General features: G+C 44.2%; 1 protein-coding gene across 1 annotated transcript in view; it reads right to left on the reverse strand.

The window, feature by feature from the left end:
• Window positions 1-907: 907 nt before the first annotated feature.
• Window positions 908-20,355, reverse strand: part of LOC309550067 (extracellular calcium-sensing receptor-like) — a gene marked incomplete at both ends in the record, with an annotated part of 33,694 nt that continues 14,246 nt past the window's right edge. The window contains 3 exons of the mRNA XM_082250533.1: window positions 908-1,821; window positions 15,747-15,870; window positions 18,456-18,680. Coding sequence (XP_082106659.1) covers window positions 908-1,821; window positions 15,747-15,870; window positions 18,456-18,680 — 1,263 coding nt within the window. The remainder of the gene's footprint in view (window positions 1,822-15,746; window positions 15,871-18,455; window positions 18,681-20,355) is intronic.

Below are 20,355 nucleotides of genomic sequence, written 5' to 3' on the forward strand. Positions count from 1 at the left end.
CTCTGGCAGCAGCTGCAATCCACTTATCCTATTTTTAATTCCCCTTCTTCCTGGAACCAATCCCTCTTCTTGTGAGCCTTCTGGAATGCCTGCATTGTCTGTAACAAGCACTATCCATAACCTTTTTATTTCCAACTCCGTTAACCGACTTGCTGTTACTGATATCTTGCTTCAAGAATCTGACTCCACCTCTCCTGATGTCCTCTGCCATGGACTGTCCCCCACCATGGACTGTCCTCCATTCCTCCGGTGGACTCACTCACCCAGACCTAGTGGACAAAAAGAAGTTGGAGTTCAAATCCGTCTAGCCCCATTGATCCCTTTGGAAAGCTCTTCCTTTACTTCCCTCTTAATCCGCTCATTGTATCCCCCCCACCCCCCCACAGTTTCTATGAGAATTGGCCTCCTGCTACTTTCTCCTCTCTGAAGTACCCACTGTTCTTTTTGGTGACATCCCTGCCAATGTTAACACCATGAAAACATCCTAAATGTTTAACTTACCCTTATGTTTTGACCTAACTGCCTTTGAAACTAGTTTCTGGAAGTTTGCTGCCAGAAACTACAATCATTCCATGAAGCATTAATCATTGTGTGTAAACTCTTCTCTGCCTGTAGCACTCCACTTCACAAACCACAGAGTCTCTGTTCCTGTTCTCTACTTATGACAAACTAACAGGCCTTCCCGTATCATGCAGCTTTGTGCGCTAGCACATGCAAGAGAGGCAAAGTGGACACATCTGAGAAATGTGCTAATGTAAATTTAAAATTAAATAAAATCCCCACATGCTTGTTATATTTGTTCTTAGATTTTATTTTTAACAATTTCGTCAAACAGTGATTTGGGTCTTGAAAAAGGTGATACACTGACCAAAAGACTTGCAATGTTTCTTATTATCTAGGTCAAGTTTTACTTAAACAAATTTCTCCTTTTTTTACTGCTTGATAAGAAATCCCGATTGTTCCTCTCTGGTCTCACCAGAATAATATAACATTTGGGCAGAAATATACAGCTTAGCAGTCCTGCACTGGAGGCTAAGATCGCAAATATTTGAACAGCCACTGTGTATTTGCCACTGGTGCTCAGATAAGCCGGGATGAAGGCGATCCAGACACAACAGAAGACCAGCATGCTGAAGGTGATCAGTTTGGCCTCATTAAAGCTTCCTGGAAGATCTCTTGCTAGAAAGGCCACTAGAAAACTTGCCATAGCCAAAAATCCCATGAACCCCAGAGTCATGTAGAAAAATACCTTCTGTCCTTCATTACACTCAAATGTTATCTTATAGCTCTTGGTGTTCAGCATGGGAAAAGGAGGAGATTTGTATAGCCAAAATGAACAAATGCTAATCTGCAAAACAGAACAGATCCCAACAACACTACGAGGGATGGTGGGACCTAGCCATTTCCTCAAAGGACTGTTCAGTCTGGTGGCTTTAAATGCAAGGATCACCATTATAGTCTTAGCCAAGACTGAGGAAATACTTATGGAGAAGACCACACTGAAAAAGGTTTGTCTCAGGAGACAACTAAACGTGGACGGTTGACCAATGAAGACCAGGCTGCAGAGGAAGCAGAAAATGAGAGACACCAACAGGATGTAGCTTAGTTCCCTATTGGTGGCTTTGATAATAGGTGTTTCTTGATATTGAATGAAGATAATTAGGATGCAGAGTGTGAGGATTGACAACATGACAACTGTTGTCACCAGCATGATTCCCAGTGGCTCATCGTATGATAGGAACTCCAAAACCTTCGGGACACACCTGTCCCTCTCCTCATTGGACCACTGTTCGGAAGGACATATGATACACTTATCCGCATCTAAATAAGAATATGAAAATGTTATATCAGTGATCAGAATAAATCATGTCTTTGGTTGCTGTATTTTATAAAGATAATAAGTAATAATCTTACCAGTGTGTGTTATTGCTCTATGACACCTGTTTTAAAAGTATAATAGTTACAATAATATTCAAGTACGTGGAAAGTTTTGCACAAGATTTTTGAGTGTGTCTGTGGGAATTTGTGCCCATTCAGCAAAAATAGTATTTGTGAGGTCAGCTATTGAGTTAATCCAAAAGGTACTGAATAGAAAAAGATGCTTTTTGTGGTCATGGTATAGTCACACTCACCCGCTCCCTGCTCCAACGCCAGGTCTCTGCTCCAGTGCACATCCACTGGCTTCTGGATCTCGCTGGTGCCAAAACTGATCAGATCCTGGCCACTTCCTTAATGGGCTGGAAAGTACATTGCTTGACATTTTAGCAACATATTGCTGCTAGCTGCCAAGCACCCTATGGATCCAAGCATACTCAGCAATCCTGTAATCCTATTGTCTTCTGCCTTGCTGCACCATTGTCCTCCCTCAGTGCCTTCACCTTCACATTCCTTGCTCCTCTATACTCTTCTGTGTCTCCAGTGCTCATGTGCTCCAGACACTGTGTCTCCTGTGCACTCCTATACCCCCTTTGCATCTTCAGTCTCCAGTGAACTCTGTGGACCCTGTCCAGTGAGCTGAGCGCATCCTATGTCTCCAGGGACACAGTGCAACCTAAGTCTCCTGTGACCGCTGTCCATCTGGTATCTGCAGTAATCCATGTGCATGCTGTGTCTCCTGTGATCCCAGTGAAAAATGTGTCTACAGTGACCCATGTGCATCTTGTGTCTCCTGTGATTCCACAGTAGTCAGTGTATTCAGATCTTCTGCTACCTGCACGGGTATGTCTGAAGGCTTCAACCTGACAGCTATTCTGCAGCGATGACCATCACCCCTTGTTCCTCTGCCTTTTTAGAAATCACACCATTGCTATACATGCAGGCTACATAAGGGGTCCATCTCATGCCTCCTCAGTATCCAATGTCACTTTGTGACCACTTTGTATACAATATCCTCCTGTGACCCTGTTGTGCCCTAGTGCCTCTGCTACACCCACATTTTTACATAGCCCCTAGTGCACTCTGCTGATTCCTGGACCGTCTCTCAGTGGAAATGGACCCCTATGCATGACAAATATCAGGAGTTAGTCACATTCAACTAGATTTGTCCTGTAATATAGAAAATGTTTGGGGGGGGGCGTGACCGGAAGCCGAGCCAACAGGACGCTCTCACAGAGAGCTCCGTCTACTTTCTCAAAAAATCCACTGGCATCCTCCGCTTAGACCCCCAAATATCATACCCACTAGGCTGCCACTGCTCCTCCGCGATCCCCTGTGCAGACCGATCTGCCTATTTTTGATCTAGGTGGCCGGGAACCGGAGCTCCGAGATCGAGGCCTACACCCCTGCTGAAGCCGCGGACTTTCCTAGCGGTCGCTGCGGTCCGACGTCCGGCGTGGCGGCTACACAGGCCCAAATAGACTGACTGCCTCCCTCTCACAGGCACCCGCTACTTGCCAGAGCCCACAGGACCCGCCATCCGCCATCCAATGACTCTATTAGGCAACAGGAAGACACCCGAAGTGGCGGCCTAGCAGCCTAGCAGCCCTGGAAGCAGCGATCTTTCCTGCAGATCCCATCCACCCACCAGACGCTGGGTAAGCTCTCAGCACCTCACACTGCTTACCCATAGTGAACCCTGAAGGGCGTGGATTGAGGCTCGATGGTTATGGCTGCCTAACTCCATAGCTCCCAGCCAGCCCAGGGGATTAAGCACTACAATCAGCACTGCTCGTCCTCAAATCCGATAATGACAGGCAAGGGGAAATCGTCCACCCACTCCTCACCTTCCCGCTCTCGGTCCCCCCCGCGACCCGGCGATGCAATCGTGTAAAAGCATCCCGGATCTGTTCCGCCAACAGCAATCACGCGAGGCCCCAGCTTCAACTCGGGCCTATTCCGATGTCACGAAGGGAACCGCTACTGCTGCACCTCCTGCAAATCTAACTAACTCTCTCCCCACTACCCAATCTGCTACCAATGCCTGCTCCAATTTTGGGATCCCTGAATCACATATGATTATGGACCAGAATCCCCTAACAATAACTCCTACAACGCCGCTCAACTTCACTCACCTGAGAGCCATAGCAGATGAAATAAAAGCCTCTCTGGCCTTGGCTGTGACAGACATAAAAAGAGACATCCAGAACATCACAGTCAGAATTGACTCTATTGAGGAGAGATCTGAACTACAGTCTGAAGCGATCACTGCGCTTAACACCACATCCAATGCCCACTCCTCCCAACTGAGAGAATTACAGCGACACATGGAGGATCTGGACAACAGGGGACGTCGTCATAACCTTCGGGTAAAAGGTCTTCCTGAAACAGTGGAACCAAGCCAAATCACAAATGCAACGACACAGATTTTCAACGACATCCTAGGCAGACCACCAGAAGTCCCGATTGAATTTGAACGCCTACATAGGGCCCTGAGACCTAGGTCGAGAGACACTGATCCACCCAGGGACATAGTGTGCTGTCTGGTGAATTTTAGACTTAAGGAAGATATACTTAGATGGGCCAGAGACCGCCATACACTCCTATTCCAGGGCTCCGAAATCAAAATCTATCAAGATTTATCCCCAATCACATTACAAAGGAGAAGAGACCTTCGCCCCCTACTGGAATCACTCCGCAACAAAAATATCCAATACCGTTGGAAATTCCCGTTTTGCCTGCAGGCATCCTCTAATGGCCGAACTGCAACACTACGCTTCCCGGAAGATCTGCCGTCCTTCTGCACTATCCTAGATCTCCCGCGCATCGACCTTCCTGACTGGTACAGACCTCCGCAACCCCCATCCGTTCGGAGGGCAACGTCTATGGACACTATTCCGGAGAGAGATGATATCCACCAGAGACGCCAAAGATCATCCTCCCCAAGACGTGAACTCTTCTCTCAATCTCAACCCCACAGGAACAGCAATGGAAGCCCAACAGCATCTCCAGTCCATAGAAAACCTCGTCATGAAGAACCAATCTAAAACACACAGATACCGCCTCCGGAGAATCCTTTCCAAGAGACTTTCTTTCTCCTTGTTTTTCTCCCCCCCCCCTTCTTTTTTTTTCTCTTTCTCTACCACATTAACCCTTTTTTTACAGGTACAACATTCTCAACTTAAAGACTCCTTCAGCCACAAAATCATTACCTTCATCTATGCATAAGTAAGAAGTCTCATCTCTGCAAAACTACCGCACACCCACAGACTTCACCACGTTCCGAACTTGAAGGTTCACTTGCTCTTCTAAAGACCTGCCTCTACCTTCCACTTAGGGACTGGTAACGTATTATTTGGTTTCACACACTCATCTAAAGTTTCCGGACCACCCACTCCCTCTTATGTTTGATTCATCCCGTGATGCCCCCTCCACAGACATCCTTCTCCCCACCTCAAGTTACGGACTCTGTCCATCTTGAGATACGGACCTAAAGTCCCCCCCCCTCCCCCCCCTATTTGCATTCCCAAATTAAAAGGCTAATACAACTCCACCTCATCCTACACCCTGATCAACCTACTCTTCATTTCAATGAACCATGTCAAAGATCGCCGTTGTGATCACTGTTTGAATACCTAGTTTTGAAAATGACAACATTGAGTATCTTATACCTACTGTTAGTTTTGTTACCAGCATCTTCTATCGTTATCCCTGACCTTGTTGATATTGGACTTGAATATAGTGGGAATCGGTGTTCCGGACCCCTCACAGTTCCACTGCTACACAATTACCCCAAAATCCAGATAATCTAAACTTAAGCCTAAAAACTTCCTTTCCCTCCCTATCCTACTCGTAACATATACCACCTACTTTAAGGCATCCTTTACCTACACCTCCCCAAGAAGAGAGAGCTGGGAAGGGAGAGATGAGGAGGAAGGGGAAAGGAAAGGAAAAAAGGAAGAGAAAATGAAGGAAAAAAAAAAATAAAATAAAGGAAGTCTGCTAGACCCTTGTTATCCTTTAATTAATCTAAAAGGAGGTTCCGGAACACTGATTCTTCATGCATGTTATGGTTCTCATTTGAGGCACCACTCTCCCCTGATTCCACTCCCCTTCCCTTCTGTATTACTGTACACATGCCTCGAAATATGTTATAACAGATATATATATTTATGTAATTATTTCATTTCCCCTGTACAAGTAATCATACACTCTATTTAACCTTCTCCGTTAATGATCCCTCTCTGCTTCACATGTACTCCCATAGTCTTTATACCCCCCCCCCCCCACCTGAAGACCCCCCCCCCCCCTTTTTCCTCTAGCTAACTTCTCTGGGCTGACCTTGGGCTACACTCAGAAGTCCCTGTACACTCCTCCGATCCTCCTTCTTGCTAATATATTTTCCAATTCTGGTAAAATGAGCCTTCTTCCATATACATCCCCTCATCCCCCCTTGTTCGTGCCCCTGCAACCTGTCATATCCCATAAGCAAATTAATTTAACCAGACGAGCCATACACCAAACCTTATCACTCCCCCCCTGGGCTGGCATGGGACCCCTTGGGATCCATTTCCAACCCGAGCGTCATTTACACCTCCAAGAGACAGGAATTGATTTTTCCTCTTCCCTGTCGACCTCTTTCGAACTGTAACTACTCAACTAGGGTGGGTTATACTCCACCTCCCTAGTCTCGTTCACTCATTCCCCTTATCTAACCTCAACTTGCCCTTCCCCCCCACCCACTACCCCTCAAACTCTGATCGGTCCCTGTTCTACCGTCTACATTCAAACTCAAACCAAACCCCTTTCGGGTACAAGAGAATCCCATCCGATATCCACCCCTAAACCAACGCTATCTACTTCTGATATTCAACATGACTTCCATTCCTACCACTCATAATTCCGTCCCACTTAAAATAGTGTCTCTGAATGTCAAAGGCCTGAATATTCCGCAAAAGCGTTCACAAGTCCTTGACCTTATGAGAAAACTTAAAGCCGACATTGTCTACCTCCAAGAGACACACTTCCGCTCCCAAGACACTCCTAAATTTTCAAACCATCTATACAACACTGTTTATCTATCTACAAACCCCCTAGGCAAAACTAAAGGGGTGGCCATACTGATCTCCAAAAAGCTAGATTGAACGCTCCATGACTCAGTGATTGACCCGGAAGGTAGATTTATTTTTCTCAAGGGCCAAATAGACAATAAACCTTTTACACTGGCCAACATATACAGCCCCAACACGGCCTAGATCTCCTTTTTCAGGAAAATTGCACACACCCTATCGGGCTTCCAAAAAGGTATCACGATTTTAGGAGGCGACTTCAATGTCGCTCTATATCCACTACTAGACACTTCCACAGGCTCATCCTCTATGCCCTATAGAGCCCTGAAACAGATCAGAAAACAGCTTCATGATCTCTTACTTCATGACTCCTGGTGCACTACCCACCCATCCACAAAAGATTATACTTTTTTCTCCTCCCCCCACAACAGATATTCCAGACTCGACTATATTTTTCTTTCCCAAAAAGATCTCCCCTACATCAAAAAAGCCACAATCGAACCCTTAATCTTATCTGATCACCATCCAGTATCGCTGACACTCTCTCTCCCACCCCATACCTACCACTCCAAATTCTGGAGACTAGATGCTTCGCTGCTGACTCTTGATTCAGACGTTCAACACATCCGCTCGGCGATTTCTGACTTCTTTACGTTGAATGACAACGCAGATACCTCTCCCATTACTATCTGGGAAGCACATAAGTGCGTTATAAGAGGAGTACTACTAGCGCTTAAAGCCTCTAAGAAAAAAGCACACCAAACCAAAACCAATTCACTCATTCAGACAATTAAAACCCTGGAGGCCACACATAAGCGTACACAAGCCGAAGACACCTACAATGACCTTATCAAAAATAGACAACTTCTCCTAGACGAACTGAATCTTAAAGTCAGACGCAAATTCATCTTGCAACAGAAACTATTTTATGAACATGGCAACAAAAGCGGCCAGTATCTAGCAAGAGCTCTCCAAGCCAAAAAAGCGTCGCTCTCTGTTCGCAATATCAAAAATGGCCAAGGTCATGTATCCGCTAGTTCCCCAGATATCGCTGCCCAATTTCAACATTAATATTCCAAACTATACAATCTTAACCCTTCCCCTGCTGAGACTGACAAACCCACCCTGATCCGTGATTTCCTCCTTAAGCATTGCCCGGCCCCCTTCACTCCTGAAACAGCCCAAGATCTAGAAAAACCCATATCCCAGGATGAACTTAATATAGCAGTCAAACAACTTAAAGTTGGCAAAAGTCCTGGGCCAGACAGCTTTACCGCCCCATATTACAGGACCTATCTAGACATTCTCTCCGGACCCATGATAAAGACCTTTAACTCACTGTCATCTCCACCTCTCCCTCCAAACAGATTGTTAGAAGCCCATATTACTGTCATACACAAAGAAGGAAAGGATCCCACCTCAGTGACAAATTATAGACCCATTTCTTTATTGAATGTTGATATCAAAGTGTTTGCTAAAATCCTAGCTAACAGACTTCTCCCTATCATCCCAAGCCTAATCAATAAAAACCAGGTGGGTTTCGTTCCAGGTCGTGAGGCCCGCGATAATGCGATAAAAGCAATAAATGCACACAATTGGATGTCCACTTCCAATCTTGAAGGATTTATGCTGTCTTTAGATGCTGAAAAGGCGTTTGACAGGCTTGACTGGACCTACAGTGGGTACGGAAAGTATTCAGACCCCCTTAAATTTTTCACTCTTTGTTATATTGCAGCCATTTGCTAAAATCATTTAAGTTCATTCTTCTTCCTCATGAATGTACACACAGCTTCCCATATTGACGGAAAAACACAGAATTGTTGACATTGTTGCAGATTTATTAAAAAAGAAAAACTGAAATATCACATGGTCCTAAGTATTCAGACCCTTTGCTGTGACACTCATATATTTAACTCAGGTGCTTTCCATTTCTTCTGATCATCCTTGAGATGATTCTAAACCTTTATTTGAGTCCAGCTGTGTTTGATTATACTGATTGGACTTGATTAGGAAAGCCACACACCTGTCTATATAAGACCTTCCAGATCACAATGCATGTCAGAGCAAATGAGAATCATGAGGTCAAAGGAACTGCCTGAAGAGCTCAGAGACAGAATTGTGGCAAGGCACAGATCTGGCCAAGGTTACAAAAAGATTTCTGCTGCACTTAAGGTTCCTAAGAGCACAGTGGCCTCCATAATCCTCAAATGGAAGACGTTTGGGATTGCCAGAACCCTTCCTAGAGCTGGCCGTCCGGCCAAACTGAGCTATCGGGGGAGAAGAGCCTTGGTGAGAGAGGTAAAGAAGAACCCAAAGATCACTGTGGCTGAGCTCCAGAGATGCAGTCAGGAGATGGGAGAAAGTTGTAGAAAGTCAACCATCACTGCAGCCCTCCACCAGTCGGGGCTTTATGGCAGAGTGGACTGACGGAAGCCTCTCCTCAGTGTAAGACACATGAAAGCCCGCATGGAGTTTGCTAAAAAACACCTGAAGGACTCCAAGATGGTGAGAAATAAGATTCTCTGGTCTGATGAGACCAAAATAGAACTTTTTGGCCTTAATTCTAAGCGGTATGTGTGGAGAAAACCAGGCACTGCTCATCACCTGTCCAATACAGTCCCAACAGTGAAGCATGGTGGTGGCAGCATCATGCTGTGGGGGTGTTTTTCAGCTGCAGGGACAGGACGACTGGTTGCAATCGAGGTAAAGATGAATGCGGCCAAGTACAGGGATATCCTGGACAAAAACCTTCTCCAGAGTGCTCTGGACCTCAGACTGGGCCGAAGGTTTACCTTCCAACAAGTCAATGACCCTAAGCACACAGCTAAAATAATGAAGGAGTGGCTTCACAACAACTCCGTGACTGTTCTTGAATGGCCCAGCCAGAGCCCTGACTTAAACCCAATTGAGCATCTCTGGAGAGACCTAAAAATGGCTGTCCACCAACGTTTACCATCCAACCTGACAGAACTGGAAAGGATCTGCAAGGAGGAATGGCAGGGGATCCCCAAATCCAGGTGTGAAAGACTTGTTGCATCTTTCCCAAAAAGACTCCTGGCTGTATTAGATCAAAAGGGGGCTTCTACTAAATACTGAGCAAAGGGTCTGAATACTTAGGACAATGTGATATTTCAGTTTTTCTTTTTTAATAAATCTGCAACAATGTCAACAATTCTGTGTTTTTCTGTCAGTATGGGGTGCTATGTGTACATTCATGAGGAAGAAGAATGAACTTAAATGATTTTAGCAAATGGCTGCAATATAACAAAGAGTGAAAAATTTAAGGGGGTCTGAATACTTTCCGTACCCACTGTATATGACTGATGTTCTAAAACACTTAGGCTTTCCAGATAGATTATTACGCTTTATCATGTCTCTATACTCCACCCCTTCTGCGAAAGTCAAGGTCAACGGACACCTGTCAGACGCCTTTTCCATCGGAAACGGCACCAGACTGGGCTGCCCTCTATCCCCTATTTTATTTATACTCACTCTAGAACCCTTCTTGCGCTCCTTAGACACCAACCAAAATATCCATGGTATTACAATTGGCTCCAAAATATACAAAATAGCTGCTTTCGCAGATGACATTCTACTTTTCCTTGGCCAACCACTACTATCCATCCCTACATTACTACACAAATTTAAACTATTTCAAAGCATATCGAATTTTAAGATAAATTTCTCAAAGTCCCATGCGCTGAACATTTCCTTACCCTCGAAGATAGTAGCACAATGTAAGCATAACTTCCCCTTCCAATGGCAACAAGAGTCCATAAAATACTTGGGCATACACCTACCAACCAACTTAAAAGACCTATTTGCCAAAAACTTCCTCCCTGTATTAAAAACCATTAAAGAAGACATTAGCAACTGGTCCAAACCCCACTTCTCTTGGTTCGGTAGAGCAGCTATCATTAAAATGAATGTCCTTCCCCGCCTCCTATACCTACTACAGACAATCCCCATTAAATTACCATCCACCTTTTTCCAAGCCTTCAAATCCACATGCATTAAATTTCTTTGGCACCAATCCAGACCAAGACTCTTATTTGACCTATTGTCTAAACCGAAACTTATGGGTGGTATCGGTCTCCCAGATCTGAAAGAATATTATTGGGCTTGCCACTTGACAAGAATTCTGGACTGGTCCTTACATAGGGAGAATAAAGATTGGATCTCTCTGGAAAATTCGATCGCCGGCATCCCCATTCAATCATTACCTTGGCTAACACCACAAAATATTCCTCCCTGTCTTAAATCTCACACTTTGATAGCTGCCACCCTATCCACCTTCAGAGACATATGCTCAAACTCTCTGATTTCCTCCACTCCGGGCCCCCTCACACCACTGAAACTCAATCCAGACTTTCCTCCGGGAATGTCTCCATCTTTCCTATCAAATACCTGGTGACATGACACAATTCAAGCATACCATTTCTACAGAAACGGTTCCCTTCTAGATAGATCCCAACTTCCATCTAAATCTGACTCACCCCCTATACCCCAATGGATTTATTTCCAAATTCGACACTTCCTAAACTCCCAGAACCGCTCTAGTGACCTAGCCAGATCTCTAACTCCGTTCGAAACTCTATGCTCGAGCAACACCCACCAACGACATATGATCTCCACAACCTATAATATGCTCTTCGCAGACTCGGAGATAATCACGGCCAAAACTATACATGCTTGGGAATCAGACCTGAACATTCAACTCACTAAACGCGATTGGGAAAATATATGCTATATCACACATAAAAGCTCCCTCAACGTCTCAATGCAGGAATCTTGCTACAAACTCCTGACCAGGTGGTACAGGACCCCAGTGATCTTACACAAATTCTACCCTGACTCATCCCCGACTTGCTGGAGATGCCACGAACATCAAGGAACGCTTTTTCATCTTTTCTGGACTTGTCCCAGAATCCAACCTTTCTGGTCAAAAATCCATGAAATCATAATGACACATCGAAATGTTTCACTACACTACGCACCGGCGCAATTTCTGCTACAACACACCACAACCCCTCCACGTCGCTTCTGCAAATCTATAACACCATTTCTGATCAATGCCGCAAATGCATGCATCCCTTTACATCGGAAGTCTCAATCCCCACCCTCAATAAAGGAGTGGATCCAAAGAATAGATAAAATTGCAAAATTTGAACAACTCATAGCAATTGCACGCGACTCGACTGATAAGTACGCACACATTTGGGCTACATGGTCCGCTTTTATCCGCTTTCATCCTCTACCTATAACGCACTTATGTCGCATAATAACACCAACGTTTCTCCTCCCAATAACGACTTGTGACATTGGACCATCGTGAAACATATCCCTTAATCTTTCTTTATCCGATACACATTGAAAAGTGGATGACTCGTCCGAATTTTATTTTTCCAACTATATGATGCTCCCACCCCTAAACAAGGGCGGAAAGTGGGAGTTCATCGTGCCTTCTTCCTCTCTCATTGGACGAGAACCCCGCATATCTCCCTTTATAGTACTCATTCTACCCGACCCCCTTAACATCAGACCAAGTGTGGACGGCCCGGAACAGGGACTGAGTCAGACTCCCCCTCTAACCCTCTTCTACCCCCCCCCCTTTCCTCCCTCTCAACCACATTTGAACAGAGGGTTGATCTGGCTCCCATCAGGGTACCACCTTAACCCTTACACATATGCCCAGTCATACAATAACTTACCCCTAGATAAACACATAATCAACATAGTTGACCCATCTCTCACTTAGACAACTCCTTTTCTATACCCCCCAGATCTCAGCTATGGAATAAACCACAAGGAGATCTCACACTTATAGCTGGTTCTATACCAACCCTTTATGACCCCTGTACCTTCCACTCACAACCATTAACCAATTTTTATTTAGCTCTCTAATTATGGCATGTTTCAGATAAATCCTTTCTCACGATGTACATGACTTATCGTTATTTGTCAAATACCTTTCTTCTTGACAATATGTTTTGGTTGACATGTTATCCAATCTTGGTTATGAGGTTATTGTATTCTCCTTGTTCAATGCAATACTTTATGTTCACCAAATGCCTTTCCAGTCTTGCTGTATGACTTGTTCAATTTCACTTAATAAAAATATTTTGAAAAAAAAAAAAAAAAGAAAATGTTTTACTACTCACCCAAGTGTCTTTCTCAGATTAAAAGCGTTTTGGGAACATACTTCACATGAGCAGGACTGCCATTAAAATTTTTGTTGGGCTCCCCACAGTCTGACATCTGTCTGACAACCTCCCTGCCCCCCCAGAGATGATCCTAAATAATGCAGGTTCAGGCTGTACTAACATCCCCCCCCCACCTCCAGCTTTGGGGATCAGTTGCAGGCTGATTCTGTAATAATAAAATCTCAGCGTTGGTGTTCAGTGTATGTACTAACTTCAGCACACACTCCCACGCTGTTGCCCCTCTCCTTGTCGGCTGGCACTATTCAGTACTTTACCATAGGGTGGAGATCACCCCACCTGGCAGTTCTGGCTTCTTTCTATTTGCTCTCTGCTTTTCAGCATCTGGCACTCTGCAATTTAGCTTTAGGGCACTTGATGTAGACCGCCCCTCCCGAGGAACGCCATTTGGATTCAGGCAGTTCCTGCTAGGCCTGGGCCCCCCTGTGATCCAAACTACTACCTGTACCCCCTATCAGAGTCCCTTCACATAAGTAATGAAGCCATGTAAGTAACACACTTAATACGGTCAAATATTTCAAGAAAGATGGTAATCTACCATGGTAATGGCCAACACATGACTGGAGGTCTGTTTGTTCTGGTTGCTAACTCTTATTCTCTGACTTCGCTTGACTTCTGTTTGTCTTTACCCTCACTCCAAACTTTAGCCCTTTCAGATTTTGGCTTTGACATTTCATCCTACTAGCTTACTATTGTTGACTCCCCAACTAGATTGCTGGGTATGCTTTTGTCCCTTGGACCCAAATAAGCTTGGCTGTTTCGACTATTGGTTGTCCTTTGACCAGCACATGCTTCCCCATTTTTGCATTGTCCTGCTTAATACTGCTCAGACTTTGTAAGTTCTTGGTGGTTTCCGAATGTTGGATTGCGCATAAAAAACATATGCAAAAGGTGATTGATACAGGTGAAGGACAGTGTTATTGGGTATCAACAAAAACATTTATCAAGGTAGAGCTGTGATTTTTCTTTTAAATTTGTTTTGCCATTTTCATTAGTCTACTTCACTGTTAATTGATTTTCTTGTCTGGAGGAAAAGAGATTTACCCTCCAAATGCGGAAAGGCTTCTTCAAAGTAAGAGCTGTGAAAATGTGGAATAGACTCCCTCAAGAGCTGTTCTGTCCAGCTTAGTAGATTGTTTTAAAAAAGGCCTGGATTCTTTCATAAATGCACAAAATATAATTGGGTACTAATATTTATGGGTAAAGTTGATCAAGGGAATATCCAGTTGCCTCTTGAGGGTTTAGGAAGAAAGTTTTTCCTCCACTAGAGAAAATTGGATCATGCTTTGCTGGGGTTTTTTTTTTTTTTTTTTGCCTTCCTCTTGATCAACTGCGGGTTAATGACAGTGTATATGGAATTTTCTATTTGTGTGTGTTTTTTTTTTTTTTTTTTCTTTTTTGGGTTGAATTGAATGGACTTATGTTTTTTTTTTTTTTCAACCAGATTAAGCATGTTGTAATGAGCTATGTAAAAAAAAACAATTACTATGTTAAGAAAATAGTCCTAAAATAGGACTATCTACAGTGCTTGCTTAAAATAAATAAACATAAAATGTACAAATAATATACATGAATTTGTGCAAAAATTGCAATATAAGTGCAAAGTGCGCAAAATTAGTGCCAATCCAGTAAATATTCCATATAACTGCAAAACCATAAATAAATAAATAAATAAAGTTCATCTCATATGCAAAAAAAAATTATATATAAAATCCAAAATTCCATGATTGTTCCTTTTCCCAGGAACTGTGCAAGTGCTCAATAATAATAAATCCAAATGGTGACTGATAAAGTGCAGGTGCTGAGTGCCTTCTTCCCGTGAAGCAATTTATGAAATGGGTGACTTACCAAATATAGTGGGTCTCATATACCTTACAATATTGAGACCAATCACGCTTGTTGGCAGGTCCCCTTTAAGATCCTCCTGGTTTTTACCGATAGTAGTTTTCCTCCTCACTATTCCGTAGGCAGCTCATGATATTGTTGTTAGGAAAAGATATAAAAAGAAACTCCAGATGGTGTAATATTGTTTGAAAAAAGGGGTTTTTTATTCTCAAAGGGTACCTCAAAGATACCCTTTGAGAACGTCACCGGATGTGACGAAACGCGTCAGGACGTGGACCGCACAACGTGACATCCATTTGGAACGCAAGTTGGACTTACCTCCGCTCGCCACTCTGCATGGTTATATCGTCTTGTCACAGTATTTCCGCAATACGATCCTCATCGGATCTTGCTGGATAGAGCCATTTTTGTACATTTTATGGGAATAAAAACCCAACAACAATTTCACACTACTGCAGCTGCTGCATTTACGGTTTGTCACTAATTTAAAGATATATATATATATATATTTTGAAACATTTAAATACACTAATTCCTAGGCGTGGGGAGTACGCTTTTTTAAGTGGTACTTTTCTACAAATGACTATGTTAACCCTTATAAACAAACCCCATATTCCTTTCAGTCCTTCCCAGAACTTTCTCCCAGGTGGACAGGTCTGAAACAATGTCCAGATGAGATATTAAAACCAATTAACTAGCCAACACCAATTTCAAAGGATCCGCTGCTTCACTATACCTGTGTGATTGGTCATCTCTCCTTCAGAGCAGGGGATACAGTCATAACAGCAGATGGGTCTTCCTTGCAGAGGGGCTTTCCTGTGACCTGGTCGACAGCTGTTACTGCAAACAGAGATCGGCACCTGCCAAGGAGACAAAATCATCATGACGAGACATGAAGGCAGCAGAAAAATGGAGCTAGCCTTTCATAAGATATACATTATTTTCATTAGAACTTAAAGGGACAAGAGTTTACTCATATCAGTTCCCAGAGCTTTTTTTCTCACAAAATAGGTGCAGAACTCCCCCTTTTTGAGTCTCCCCTTTTCTCCTCCTTTACCTACCTCTGAGCACCATTCCTTGGTTCCATCCCCTACCCACCTGCCAGTACTGCCCTTTTAGACAATAACCAAGTATCATTTTGTGGTGATTTGTATGGAATGAAGTAATGATTACAAGAAAAGCAGAAAAAGCAGTAAAATAGATCCCCAGCATCAATAGACTCTCCATCAGCCAGCAACAATTAGACCCCTCCCTTAACAGTAGATTTCACCTCAACTGACCCCCAGCAATATTAGACCCACCCCCAGCAACAGTATGCCCCCCAAAAGGCCAAATTAGACCTCTATAGCAACAATAGACCCCTCCCTTAACAGTATATTTCACCTCAACTGACCCCCCAGCAATATTAGACCCACCCCCAGCAACAGTAGGCCACCAAAAGGCAAAATTAGACCTCTTCAGCAACAATAGACCCCCTGCAAAAATAGATCCCCAATAACTAGAATAGATTCCCCAGCAGTGAGTGTCAATAGAACCTGCAGAATACCTAGCACCCCTTGCCATTACATACAGCCAGTCCTGGAGGTGCCGGAACTGCGTCCCCCCACGTTCCCGCTGAAAAAAAGCCCTGTCAGTTATAACTACTTTAGGCTAGTGTCTCCCCGAAACAAGAGCAGCCTAGTGTGGCCAACAGAGAATGGAAGTGTATTACTGACAAGGAAAACAACAGCAGTCATGCAAGGGTTTCCACTTGATTGTTTTCTTTCTGGAGAATCTTAATTTGGGGCTGTCATGTCCTGCCTGAAAATATGGGATTGGTACCCGATCTGGCCAAAAAGGCCAGGCGATTGTCACCTGTCTATGGTCACCATTGGTCAATAGAAACCTTGATGGCAGCTACCTACTGAAAACCATTAGCTCTAGGATTATGCCAAGAACAGTTTGAAACACATCAGTGTTGACTATGCTGTTTTTGTTCTTGGATTTTCAGTAAATGTTCCTCCAAACCAAACTGGTCAAACCTTGTATTTATAGAGCTGGTTTAGTCAAGTATGAGCAGAAGTACTAATTGTTGAGACCCCTAATTGTCTAGTGCATGGGTATCCAACCTTTTGGCTTCTCTGGGCCACAAGGAGTGTAGAGAAATTTTCTCGGGCTGCATATAAAATAGATACTATAGTTAAGGTATATAAGTAATATGCCGCCGCTCCCTTCCCATGCCGCCACCCCCCCCCGCACTAATTTAACACAACTAGAGGATGATCAAATGAAATGGAATCAGTATACAGAGGTTTACTTCTTCTGAGAGATAATAAAGGAACACTCTAACCACCATGACCACTTCAGTGACTTGAAGTGGTCATGGTGGTAGGAGTCAGAAACACTGCACATGGTTGCCCCCCCCCCCTCCGAGGCAGCCTCTGCCTACAGTTGGAAGCTGCTGTGGCCGTGCCCCCGACCCAACTTCCTTCCTCCCCAGCAGAAAAAAAAAAAATTGTCAGGGGGCAGTGGGCCGCATTGCCTGTGGTTCTGGGCCGCATGCGGCCCTCGGGCCGCAGGTTGGACATGTCTGGTCTAGTGTATAACCTGTACAGCGCACGAATGCGCATACGTGCCACCCACCTAATTCTCATCTACCCCCGGGACGGGGTGATGGTGAATAAACCAAAACATCTAAGTCACTCAAAATCGTGAAAAATTGTGCTCAAGTCAAAAGCTAAAAATAATGTGAAGAAGAAGGGGAACATGCCCCTATTAAACACATATCAACAGTACCAATAGCAAATACATATATGAAATAGTGAGTAAAATTATCCCCTAGGTATCTTTACCGAAAAAAAAAAAAAACCCGGAAGACCCCACCCCCCCAAAAGGAGAAGGGTATACCAAAGATAAAGGAGGGGAGAGAGAGGAGTCTAAATGGAATTTCTCTATGCTGTTGCCATTCCAATGAAATGCACCCATGGCAACCATCGGGTTCTGGTCTCTTCTTCTGTATTTTTCAAGGAGGATGTAAGTTCCTCCATCTTGTGTATCTCTTTTACTTTAGAGTACCATAGCGCCAAGGTGGGCGACTGGGCAAGGTGGGCGACTGGGTCAAGGTGGGCGACTGGGTCAAGGTGGGCGACTGGGTCAAGGTGGGCGACTAAGTATTGGAGGGGAATTTTTTTTTTCTTCTCTCCCCCTCCTGTTTTTCCTTTTTGTATTATCGGTTTGTTTTGTATGTATACAAAAATTGAATAAAAATTGTCAAATTAAAAAAAAGTAAGAGCAGAAAAGAGACTTTCCCAGAATGTCACTGTAGTGGAGTGCCCATTTACTCACAATGCACAGATGCAGGCTCAGGTGCCTTTAGCCATGAAAAATTCAACAGCTCTTACAAATGCCAAGGCCTCATTCGAAGCCACCATAAATCTAACAAAATGACAGAATCAGCATCAATTACCTGTGAAAAGTGATCATTCCATATTATGGCACTGAAGTTCACACTGATCTTCTCACCCGGTTTGGATTCAGGGTAAATTATCCCTACTTTCACCAGGTTGAAGCTGTCATTGAGGATCTGCATATTCAAGACGTCTGAGGAAGCAGGAAGGTCCCCCTTGGAATTAAACATCATCATCTCCCCGGACTTTGCATGGAAACTGGTTTTCTTTAGGTAACGGAACACCTGTGTTATTTTTTGGAATACCAAAAATATCTTTGAAGTTTATTTGTAGCCACATTGAAAGCCCAACTCAGGGCAGTTAAAAAATCTTAAAATTGTGCCCCTTTTTTAGCAGCTGAGGAAGCTTCTAATGTTCATTTTGTTGAGAGCATGATTTAACATAGAGTAAAATTTTCTTTAATCTATGGCCCTGAAGACTCTTTCCCCATTATTTCCGGCTGTGACAACCAGTCAATCAAAACCTTTCATCTTGCTGGTCTATGATCCTGCATTGTAAGTGATGACATAGAAGTGCCCACCAAATTTCCTGTACTGGACGGGACCAGGCCACTGGCTACCATGGGACTATGGATTAAGGTAATTAAGTATATGTAAAGGTGAAGTTGACAGATAAAGCAACTTAAAGCGGAGTTCCGGGCAAAAAATCTATATTTTTTTTGTGCCCGTCCGCTAGTTCGACATCACCTGAAAAGGAATTGGATAGTTAGGTTTTTTTTTTTTTGTTTACTCACCTTGTAATTGAAGATCGTAAATACTCACCTCAGTGTACTTCCTCCCTCAGCGCCGCGGCTCCACTGTCACTTCCTGTCTCGCGGTGATTCCTGGGAGCTGAACGTCATCGCTCCCAGGAATCAATGCGAGGGCACCGGCCCCGAGGTCAGTTCTGGGCGACGCCGTATTCCCCTGCTAAACAGCTTCTGGGCATGCCCAGAAGCTGTGTAGGAATGTGGCGCCGCACCGGAAGTGACGAGAGGGGCCGGTGCAGGCGCATTCTGGGAGAAGAAGACGCGGAAGAAGACACCGAAGAGGACCGCGCCGGCTTCAGCTGCCCACAAGAGAGATGGAAACGCTGTGGAAGAAATTTTATAAGTAAGTATTTCTTCTAAAAGGTAAGTGCGAACTGGGACAGATCAGAGGCTAGCCATTGTGGAATGTACTAGCCCTGACTGTCCCGGGGGTATGTTTGTTAAAAAATGACTTCTGTGCCCGGAACTCCGCTTTAAAAACCAGCTTAATTTGAAATGCTTTCAAAGGCCCTAAGACTGGGTTCACTCTGGACTACAGGGCAGCCCGCTGCAGGAGGTCTGGTGCGTCCCGTTCACTGTTTTCGGTTCGAATTCAGCCCAAGTTTTTGGCTGAATTAAGACCTGAAATGGACCAGAAGACGTACACAAATTTCCTGCAAACCAATCCGCAGCTGTCCCGAGCTGTAAACCGGCTCCATTGAGAGCCATTCACAATCTCCTGACATACTAATTGGATGCGGGGAAATTCTCAGATCTTACTCTCCTCATAGGCTAAGAGACAGCAGCAGGATCCATTGCTGCATAGGCTCCCACTGCTGTCAATCACAGCTAGTGAGGAGGGAGTGGAGGGTGGGGCCGAGCCATGCTCTGTGTCTCTTATGGACACACCTAGCCAGGTCAGGAGTGAGCATGAACGAGTGACCCCATAGCAAGCAGCTTACTATGGGGGCACCAGGCAGGGGGAAGGGCAAGGAGCCCCGGCGGAGGACCTGAGGAGAGGAGGATTGGGGCTGCTCTATACAAAACCATTACACAGAGCAGGTAAGTATAACATTTTCGTTATTTAAAATAAAAAATATCTTTTCCAATCACTTTACATCGATATCCCTATTCCTCGTAGATATTAACAGTGATCGAAGGTTCGCTTTATG

Source organism: Pelophylax lessonae (assembly GCF_965119305.1).
Source record: "Pelophylax lessonae genome assembly, chromosome: 3".
NCBI lineage: Eukaryota > Metazoa > Chordata > Amphibia > Anura > Ranidae > Pelophylax > Pelophylax lessonae.